We start from the raw sequence: 10,955 nt of genomic DNA on the forward strand, positions 1-10,955 counted from the left end.
TTTTTTTTTTTTTTTGAGCACAGAATAATAGAAATACTAAAGAAACTTCACTTTACCCTTTGCCAAAAACCAAAACAATAATTCTGTGTGAAAGGAGCCGCAAATGTTTAATTTTGTTTGTCACACAGTTCCTACGGGAAAGCGAGTAACGTATTTTTAATGACTAAAAATATCTTTCCTCACTTTTCTCATCAAAATAGTTTGAGGCGGTCTCAGTAGCCATTGCTGAGGTTCTGGGCTTAAGTCCTGCATTTTCCAAGATCTGTCAAATACGTCATGACATTTCAGTTGCCATTATCTGCAGCTGCCGTGTTTTAGGCTCCTGGTATTTCCACGGTGACGTTTGGCGTTGACGTGCGGTCGTCTTCCTTCAGGAGCCCGCGTGGACCGCGGCCAGCGTCTGGACACGCCCCTGCATGCGGCGGCGAGGCGGTCCAGTGTGGAAGTCATCCACCTGCTGGCCGACTACGGGGCTCCCCTGAAGTGCAGAAACGCCGAGGGCAAAAGCGCGCTGGATCTGGCCGCTCCCAACAGCAGCGTGGAGCAGGCTCTCCTGCTCCGGGAAGGTGAGCAAGGGCTGGGTGCCCCTTTCTCCCCCTTAAGCGCATCGGCGCTCTCTCCTTCCTGTCTTCCCTCTAGACTTTCTTACCTTTGTTCTTTTCTCTGTTTAATTGGGAGTGGCGTGTGGCAAGGCAGCAGGTCTCACTTGCATCGCTGGGATGAGACTTTATATGCTTATCGCATAATGGCATTTATACGGCTGGTGTATCGCAGTGCGTTTTCCATAACGAGAAAATAATCAGAGAAATTGGTTTTCACCACGAGGAGGTTGAACTGCCCCGTGTATCCTGGCCTAAGTGCACAGCTGAGTAGACCAAGACTCAGCTTTGTCATTTTCGGGGAAATTCGCGATACTCGCGTTAGAGGCTGGAGGGTGGACGATGCCGGAGGAGAGAAGGCAAGTCTCTCAAACGCTCTGCATTCCAGATTCAAAAGCGAGCCATGCAAAGTCCATACAGAAAGAGAACATTATCCGAGCCTCTACCGATCATTTGTATGCTTGGGAGACTATTAAAGAATAATAGTAATTATTCAGCTTTATACATGTGTCGGGCGCTGAGCTGAATTTGAAATGTAGATTAATCTCCCTGAATTCTGAAAACTTGAAAGCAGGGAGAACTTTAGGGTAACTGGTGCTAGCCCAGGTGCAAATGGGAGAAGAGAAGCATAGAGATACTGGCTTGCAGCAGGTCATATGACTCCACCCTAGAACTAGGATTCCAGCCAAGCAGTCTAACCCCGGAACATGCACTCTTTAATGTTATGCTGGCCCTATCCTGAACCTTCTGAAACAGCTTCTGGCAGAGAAGGGTTTTATTTCACTCACCGGTTCCATCTTATGAATCCGCCCTCATGTCTTCTAAGCCTTCCAAGTGGAATGCTTGGTTCAATAATTTTAGGCATACTTTCTAGGTCAGTGCTTCCTGAGTTCTGCCGTGAGTACAGATCACACAGTCGGGGGGTGGGGGGGTGGGTGTGTCTCGTTAAAATGCAGATTTGGATCCAGGAGGTCTGCCGTGGGGTCCAGACTCTGCACACCCACTGGGTTCCCAGGTGATGCTGCTGATGCTGTGGTCCGAGGCCACACTTGGAGTGCCACTGGTCGAGGTTATCTCCAGTGGTCTAGGTCATTAAGGATTGCTCTTTATTTGAACGTCTGCTTGAAGAATCACGATCTTCCTTTCCAGCTCCCTGTTTGGAAATACCAGGTCCTTTCCGACTCTTAGCTGAGAAGATGGTTTATAGCACTCGTCACATTTCCTCTTTTCTTCCACCAAAAACGTCTCCAGGTCCAGGATTTAAGTTCTTCTGTCATCTGCTGTCATCAATACAGCTGCTTCCTCCAGAAGGATGAGCGCCAGCTATGTCAGAGTTCACTCTGGCGCCTGAACTTCTGTAGGCAGACTGGACAATTCGTCTGCGCTACTGTTTTCCAGAGGACCTTTAGTTTGGTGGCAGGTAGAGATGCTTTCCATTCTGACTTCCCGCGATTTTGACCGAGGGCCGTTATTTGCTGCTCCTATCACATGGCTACTCCTTGGAAACATCAAATCAAATGTTATCTGGCTACTTGCATATGCAGGGCACCATTTCTCATGGGGTGCAAGATCCTGTTATGGTAGGATTTTCTTGACAAGGACAACTTTGTGTCGTCCAGTAACCACACAGGTCTACTTGAAGAGATCTTTACCGAGACAGATTAGGGAATAATGGGACATTACAAATGCCTCAAACTAGTGTTCCAGCCCAAACCTCATTTGTCCTGTTCAGACATAGTTTGGCTCTCCTTACTTTCCTTCAGCCACTCAAAGCCATGGGTGTGATGACTCCACGAGCTTCCTTGAGACTGAGGTTCTGGGCATAATGGGGGTTAAGCGAATTGGGTCCTTTCTCTAGATCCTCTCTTGAGCTGGGAGCCTTGTGCAAATGGAGGGCCCCTCCTAGTAGGACTTGAGACCCAGCCACCACCTCATGAGCAGCGAGGGCCAGGAGGTCCAGGAGGCCTCTGTGACCATACAGGCCCCAACACCCGCTCGGCAGCTGGCCGCTGCTGGGCAGCTCTGTCTCAGGCTCCTGCCCGCTCAGCGCTTCCATTTGTGCTTTCTCCTCGGCCAGTATTATCACGTTCATTGGCACGTACAGTGTATGAATAGAGGGCGTTCCCTTTATTTATTTTTTAAATTTTTTATTTAAATTCAATTAATTAACCTATGGTGTATTATTAACTTCAGAGGTAGAATTCAGTGATTCATCAGTTGCATACAACACCCAGTGCTCATTACACCCCGTGTCCTTCTTAATGCCCATCCCCCAGTTACCCCACCCCCCCCAACACCTCCCCTCCAGCAACCCTCAGTTCATTCTGTAGAGTTAAGAGACTCTTACGGTTTGCCTCCCTCTCTGTTTTCGTCTTATTTTTCCTTCCCTTCACTTACGATCCTCTTGTTTTGTTTCTTAAATTCCACATATGAGTGAAATCAAATGGTGTTTGTCTTTGTCTGACGGACTTCTTTTGCTTAGCATAATACCCTCTAGTTCCGTCCACGTTATTGCAAATGGCAAGATTTCCTTCTTCGGGATGGCTGAGTAATATTCTATTGTATAGATATGCCACATCTTCTTTACCCATTCCTCTGTCGGTGGACATCTGGGCTCTTTCCAGAGTTCGGCTGTGGTGGACATGAAGTGCATTCCCTTTAGACCGCATGCTTCATCTCTGGCTTGCCTCTGGTTAGCCTCACTCTTCAATATCACTAATACAATTACCTTTAGAGGGTCAACTTAAATGTGTCCCCACCCGGAGGGACAAACTGGGGTCCCTGTGTGTATTAGTGTCTGCTCCATCACTCTGCCATCCACGTACAGATCCAGCTTCTCTTAAGCTTGTAGAACATTTCAGCCTCTTCCAGTCCTCTGGTCTTCCCTTCTCCCCCACCCCCACTGCCACGAGCTTCACACATTTTCATTTCTTCCCCAGGCCCACCTGCTCTTTCCCAGCTCTGCCGCCTGTGTGTCCGGAAGTGCTTGGGTCGAGCATGTCATCAAACCATCCACGAACTCCATCTTCCAGAACTGCTGGAGAGATTCCTGCTGTACCAGTAGTCCCAAATGGCCGTGGGAAGATACTTGGAAATAAGCAGGTTGTTGCCTGCTGTATCCAGGGTACCTAGTGTAGATGCCTAACCACTAGACTCTGACTATCTTCGAATGAACTAAGTCAGTTAGTGTAGGTCCCGGATGAACTGGAACCCTTGAGGAGTAGAAACTCCCGGTTAATGCTCTCATTAACCAAGGGACAACCAGGAGCCTTTTTGTTATTAGCTTTTGTTGTTAAGAAACTTTAAAAATCTGTGAAGGGGAGTGAAAATAATCTATGTTTGAAGATTCATGATCTTTAATTATCTAAGGGTCAATATTCTGAATATCATGCAGACGTGTGTAAATCTGGGTGAATAAGATGATGTTGAGAGTAAGTATTTCAAGATGTGTTCCTGATTTAGTTCCTCCTTCCCTTCCCCTTTCTTTCTTTGCTTCTGTGAATAAACCTCTGCTATAATTTCGATATATATGTAAATGCTGAATTCATTAAAAACATCACAGTTAACAGAAACTTCCAGTTACTGAGGTCCTGGTCGATAAGAAAGATGTTGGAAGAGATGAGCTCACCCAGAAGTTGGGGTCTGTCGCTCGTCACTTCTGATACTAAATGCTGTTCCTTGAAGCAAACAGTTCTAGGCTCGAGCAACATTGGGCGCTCCCAACTAGCTGAACCCACAGGCGCTGTTTGATAGGTATTGCAACCTAAGCATCCATCAGCTTGTTTGCAGAGTCAAGAGCCTCAGGGTTTTTGTCTGACATGTTAATGCCAGTCACTGAGATGGGCTCAAAGCTGGGTCAATATTATTTCTGTGAGTCTGGGCCCCAGATAAGCATGATGATTATAATAGAAAACACAGCCTTCCCCTCCCGCTCTCTTTTTCTTCTTTTCCACTCGTTCCCCTTCTGCTTTTCCCATTGCTAGCTCTTCTTTCTCGCCTCCTCCTTTTTGTGAAGTTGGAACATGGAAGTTGGATAGACCTTTAATTGTTTTAAGTACTACTGTCGTGGTTCCGTGACTAGAGTCATATTAGTTTCTAAGAAGAAAATTTTCTCTCAAATGATCCTAAGGTTTGTTCCAAACATGTATTTTTCCCCCAGTTTTTCTAGCCCTTTGATTCTCAACTGGGGACAATTTTGCCCTCCCCCCCAACTTAGGGACATTTAACGGCAAAGTTTGGAGACAATTTTAGTTGCCACGACCGAGGGAGGGGTGCTACTGACATCTAGTGGGTGGAGGTCAGAGATGCAGCTAATCATCCTGTGACCAGGGCAGCTCCACACAGCAAAGCATTATCAGTCCAAAATGCCAGTAGTGCTGAGATTGAGAAACATTGCTCTAAACCTGGGCTATTCGGTACAGGAGCCGTAAGACACATTAGGCTGTCGATCAGCTGAAATGTGTCTAGGCTGAATTGAGACGCGCTGTAATATAAAAAAAATACCGTGTTTTGAAGATTCAGTACAAAACATGTGAAATAATAATTTTGATGTTGATCACACATTGAAATGGTAATAATTTGAATATATTAGGTTAAATAAAATTCATCATTAAAATTAATTCCACTTCTTTTTACTTTTTAAATGTGACTACCATACAATTTTAAATTATACACGTGGCTAACATATTTCTGTTAGTACTGTTCAAGACCTTTTTCTGATTTCCACAACTTTGGAATATCAAGTTAATTTAGTTAACTACCTGGGAACAAAAGGTTAAATTATTTTAAATTCCTATTTAACATCACATTCCAAAAACAAATCTTGGTTTTCTGAAAATGTTAAAAAAATTTCAAATGCTCTAACATACTAAAAGAAAATGTTCATGAATATACATGAAAGGGAAGGTCTTTTCTAAGCCTAATATCAAAGGCAGAAACTTTAAAAGAAAATACTGATAAATTAAAATACATATCATAGATATTCAGTAATTAAAATATATATCATAGAACATTCAGGAATTGTAGTTTCTATCTTCAAAGTGTTCTCCTGAGTGCATTTTTTGGTCAACTTACATCTTGTTGAATGTCTGAGCTCTGTGTTAAGCCCCAGGATGTCCTAGGATATTCCATCTGTCTGTGGCCCCAAGGAAGTCGAGGATCCTGCTGTTCCATCTGCTTTATGAAACTGCAGACCATGAATTTCACGAATCATTTGTACGTACCTTCCAGCTCTGGTAGGTGTGTTTTGTGTGTGTGTGTGGCGGGGGCGGGGGGACACTTTAATTCTGAACTGAGTCCCAAGAGACCACTTACCAGTCCGATCCTTCTGACTCCAGAAGGATGTGGATGCAGAACAGGTCCAGATCCCTGTGTCTTGGAGCTGTTGTGCTGTTTTATGATTTATGAATATAGAGTTTGGACATGAGGTGGTCTTTAAATTCCCTGTGAGTCCTACAGTCCATCAAGCTAGAATTAGACCATCAGATGGAATCCTCTGATTTATACGATATTACATTGCTTGCTTTTGGGGGGTTCTTAACTCTAATCTAGATTATTTCATTTTTCACGGGATGTGGGATGTTTTATTCCCCAAATGGTGTAATTTTCTACAATTTCAATCATATTTGAAGTGCTCTAGGATGACTTTTCAATTAATTCATTCAATACATTTTTCCCCGGCATCTATTATGTGCCAGGCACCAAGGCTCTGAAAAAGATGGACAAGGTCCTTGCCCTCGACAAACTTATGCGTTACTGGAGGCAACAGGGACTAAAGCAACACATACGTACATATCATCGTGTCAGGAAAGTGGTAAGACAAATAAAGCAGATTGGGGTAACGAGAGCTACTCTTTTAGATAAGGTAATTAGGCAAGGTCCCTGGCAGGATGACTGAATTGTGAAAGAACTCCTCAGGCATGCGTCTAGAATTTATTAGTTCATTTTTACTGTGAAGGTTTTAGTGACTTTTTTCAGTATATCACGTTTGTTGTTTTGTTTTGCTTTCTTTGCCTGGTTTAATGTCGTGGTCCTGTTATAAAAGTATTTTTGATTCCTGCTTTTCCCCCAAACCATGTTGTAATGATTTTCTAAATTTCAAACCCTTTGAATCTATCCTCTCAAATGGCTGCATCATATCCCTTAGCTATTTCCATGTTGTTGGAATACTTAGATTACTTCTAATTTCTTGCTGTTACAAGTAACACTAGTGTGAACTTCCTTTTTTTTTTAAATTTATTTATTTGACAGAGATAGGGACAGCCAGCGAGAGAGGGAACACAAGCAGGGGGAGTGGGAGAGGAAGAAGCAGGCTCCCAGCGGAGGAGCCTGATGTGGGGCTCGATCCCATAACGCTGGGATCACGCCCTGAGCCGAAGGCAGATGCTTAACCGCTGTGCCACCCAGGCACCCCCGAACTTCCTTTTTTAATAAATCTTTTTAAATGTTTGAAGTATTTCTTAGAAGATGTTCAGAAGAGGTATCTACCGATTAGGAAAACTATTTAAAATAATAGTTAAAAATAATTGGAAAGATTACACGATAAATCACTTTAAGGGAAAAATATTTTCATAACCACACAGATCTCCAGTATTACCTATCCATGTACCATGTGTCTCTCTATAGAGACACCTAAGACGTCAATCTCTATACCCTGTGTCTGTCTGTCTCATCTGTCTACCCATCCATCATTTATCTGACTATATTCCTCATCTGCCTTGACCCATTATTTTTTAAAAAAGTAAGCTTGCCTGTTTTATTTGAAGACTTAAGCCTCAACTCTTTCAACATCCCTTAAAGTACTTAAAAGGTGAGGTATGTCATTCAACATCTCTGTTTTTCCTGTGTTTTTTATTAAGGGACCGTTTCTCCCAAAGTGATTCTGCTCCCTGATATGTCTACTGTCGCCTTGTCAAAGAAACCTGAGGCTTACAGATGATACTTTTCTCAGTAACAACGCTCATGGCTGAGACAATTTGACGCACGTACCACGACGAGAACGGCGGAGGCTTCCGAGACGTTGCCCGAAGCTGGCAGGGTGAGGGGTGAACGGTGGATGAACAGCTTGCTGGGGGAGGGCGCGCTCAGTGTCGGAGGACCTCCCGAGCTGACCCGTCACAGATGGCTGCCAGTGGCTGCTCCCTCGAGGACACTTGCACGTGGTGTCGATGATCTCCTTTCTTCAGCGGAGCTGGCACTAGGACGAACACGTGGGTCACACTCAGAACAGCAGCTCCCTACTTTAACACGGGTTTCACCTGTAAAACATGTACCCAGATTTTAATTTTTATGTGATACATTCTCCCCCACCGCTGTTGTTTTGAAACTTCCCCAGCCTACAGAAAAATGACAAGAAGAATACAGTGAACATTTGGATACCCATCACCTCAGTTCACCAATTTTTAGCATTTTGCCACATTTGCTTCTCTGTGTGTCTGCACACACGTGTGTATACGTACATACATGTGTGCATGGGTGTGCACACGCCTGTAGAATTATGTGTATGTGAACCATGTATAGTGAATACATATACCAATAGTTTTTTTAAAGATTGATTTATTTTTGAGAGAAGGAATCTCAAGCTGACTCCCCACCGGGCACAGAGCCCACTGTGGGCTTGATCCCACGACCCTGAGATCACAACCCAAGCTGAAATCAAGGGTCTGGAACTCTTAACCTACGGAGCCACCCAGGCGCCCCTGTACAAATAATTTTAAATGAGCCATTCGTGAGTCAGCTGTGGAAGTCCTGAGTCTTCCCCAAGGCCAGGATTAGCTGAGGCAAGTGTTGCAAAAAATTTAAGGGGGCACCCAGAAACTCTTATCATCAAAGTAAATATTGTAGTGCAATCTTTAAAAAAACCCGACATTACAGAAAAAAGCCCAGGATGATCAAAAATATCAAAAATTTTTAATAAAGACGGGCTGTGGTTTGTTTTACGGGCTTACATAATTGTGCAAGGAGAGGAGTGTTTCCAACCAGCTGGAGGTCCTGGGACATGTGGCTGTTGGGTTTATGAGGCATGACGGTGGCTTGTGAGCAGATTAGGCAATGAGGGCTTTCTATATTCTCACGTGTTTTGACTGTAGAGCTTGCATTAGCTTTTTGTCTTTGGTGCACAATGTGTCAGAGGGGCAGGCATTCCTCCCTCTGCATGTGGCTCTGCCCCGAGCCCTCGAGCACGCGACTCCTTAGGAGCGCAGAGTTTCTTTTGTACCGCCCGGTGAAGTCACCACGGGCAGGAGGCTCGCCGGCGATGCACTTGTGACTATGTGGCATCAGTCCCTATTTAAGTTTCGGGGATGGTGGCATTGATGTCATTTAGGTCTTACCGCCCCCAACACCCCCCCCCCCAGGCAGGATCTGATCAAGGATCATGTACTTTTTTCTCCTTTAAGCTAGAAAGCCTCCCCACCCCCACTTTTGTCTTCCGCGCCACTGGCAGTTTTGAAGACTCCACCCCATTGTTATGCAGACTAGCTCTCAATTTTGATTTGCCTGATTGTTTTCCTCGAGAATAGGCATTAGGCTGGATTTTAAAGAACACGTCCTTGTTTGGATCTTACCGCACTGCTAGACGGAGTGAAGGAGTGACTGCATTCCCAAGTAGCAACTGTCAGCCAGCTCAGCATGCAGAGCCAGCTATGCAAGGACAACAGAAACAGCTAGGCGTTTGGCGGGTGGCGCAGATCATTCCAAATTAGCAGAGGAGATGTGTACCTTTGGGGTTTTAAAGGTTTTGTGCTAGAAAAGTTGCTGGCTGGAATGACAAGAGGTTTCTGCTCCTGGGCCGACTTTAACTGATGGGAGGTGACTTTCAAGGCTCCCCAAGGCCTCGGGGCCGGGGCGGGGGTGGGGGGAGAGTCTTGCAGTCCATGAGTGGTGTCAGCCGTGGACATCTAGGTGAGGGGTGCAGAGGCACTGGCTGAGCGTTAAGACTGCACCTGATAAAGAATGACTGTGGCCTTAGTGCTGCCGCAAGCCATAATTCTCTCTTCTTACCTAACCTGGGCCAAGTTTCCTGAACAGGCGCACACACGCATGCACGCATGCGCGCACGAGGACTGACTGGAAGTTTGTAAGGTGTCCTTTTCTTGGGGTAAGCCCACCCATTCCTCTATAATCACAGCTCATACACATGTAAATCAACTTTATCCCCATACAGACCCTTAAAAATGCATGGCCTTCTCTAGTAATGGTTTTTGAATTCCTGACTGAAGTGTGGCTGAAGAGTTAAATAAAAAAATCAGGTCCCATCCTCCACTATTCACGGGAGGTGACCAACAGTATAAATGTAGCAAGAAGGTTAAAAGCTGATTAATTCCCTCCCAGGTACTAAGGCAACAACCTGGAAATCCTCTTTATTGTCATTTTGGACAATAAATTTGGATATGGAAAAGTGCTATCTTCTTGGAGTTTAATTAAAAGTAAATAAAGAAGCTGTACCATGAAGACTTTACTCAAAGAACAGGGATAATATTCAGGATCCCCATGGTGCCTCTCTGTTTAACTCCTTGTCATCCAGTCTACCTTGGGAATACATTTCTCAGTCTCTGCCAAATGCAAGTTTTATAGTTCTTCGAATCTTTCCTGATGTTGCAGTGAACAATGCCTATGCCTGTGGCCTGTTCAGATAATTCTGGAAAGAACCGGACGGCAGTTTGGCAGTGTTTCTATCAATCTTAAAGGAACAGCCCCTTTTTTCATTTGCATGCGGTTGTAAGCAGTAATACAGAGAGTTCTGCCGCGGCTTTGCCCACGTTCCCCCAACGACAGCTTTCTGCAAACCTTGAGTACAACGGAGCTCGACCGTGACACAAGCCACCGACCTCATTCAGAATTCTCCAGTTTGGCTTGTAGTCACTTCTGTGTGTGTCTTTAGTTCTGGACAAATCATTGCACGTGTGGGAGCACACCTCTGACCCGGCATTCCCGCTCTTAGGAATCTCTCCTCCAGAAACATTTGCAGTTGTGCACAAAGCCCCTGAGACAAAGATATGGACTGCGATGTGTTTGTGGTAGTAAAGAAATGGTAACAGTCTGCTTCCATCACAGGGGAATAGTGAAATATTTGGGGCCCAAGATGGAATGCTACACAGTAATGAAGAAAGAAAGGGACAGCTATATGCGCGGGGAGAGATCTCGAAGATAAAACAAGTGTGAGAGGCATAGAACAAGATGGTAATATAATTACATTTATGTGAATAATGTAAAGGGATAAGTGTGTACCCATATGTTTGCACAGAAATGCATTTAAAACATGAAGGGCAGTGGCTGCCACATGTTTCATTTCAGGCAGGATCCCTAAAACAGCTACCTCTTTGGCATTAAAAAAAAAAAATCTGCAGTCATTTCACA

The 10,955-nt window shown here is 44.7% G+C and overlaps 1 protein-coding gene and 1 long non-coding RNA gene across 2 annotated transcripts in view; both read left to right on the top strand.

Annotated features, from left to right (window-relative positions):
* The window catches only part of ASB11 (ankyrin repeat and SOCS box containing 11), a 25,034-nt gene extending 19,876 nt beyond the window's left edge, over positions 1 to 5,158 (top strand). Inside the window, exons 6-7 of the mRNA XM_040634209.1 lie at positions 375 to 566; positions 3,539 to 5,158. Coding sequence (XP_040490143.1) covers positions 375 to 566; positions 3,539 to 3,663 — 317 coding nt within the window. The 3' untranslated portion in view covers positions 3,664 to 5,158. The remainder of the gene's footprint in view (positions 1 to 374; positions 567 to 3,538) is intronic.
* Positions 5,159 to 5,594: 436 nt separating this feature from the next.
* Positions 5,595 to 8,192, top strand: LOC103668121. The gene is made up of 3 exons (XR_569944.2): positions 5,595 to 5,813; positions 6,296 to 6,411; positions 7,457 to 8,192. It is a non-coding gene; the product is annotated as an uncharacterized LOC103668121 (long non-coding RNA).
* The last annotated feature ends 2,763 nt before the right edge of the window (positions 8,193 to 10,955 follow it).

Source organism: Ursus maritimus (assembly GCF_017311325.1).
Source record: "Ursus maritimus isolate PB19 chromosome X unlocalized genomic scaffold, ASM1731132v1 scaffold_X1, whole genome shotgun sequence".
Lineage (NCBI taxonomy): Eukaryota > Metazoa > Chordata > Mammalia > Carnivora > Ursidae > Ursus > Ursus maritimus.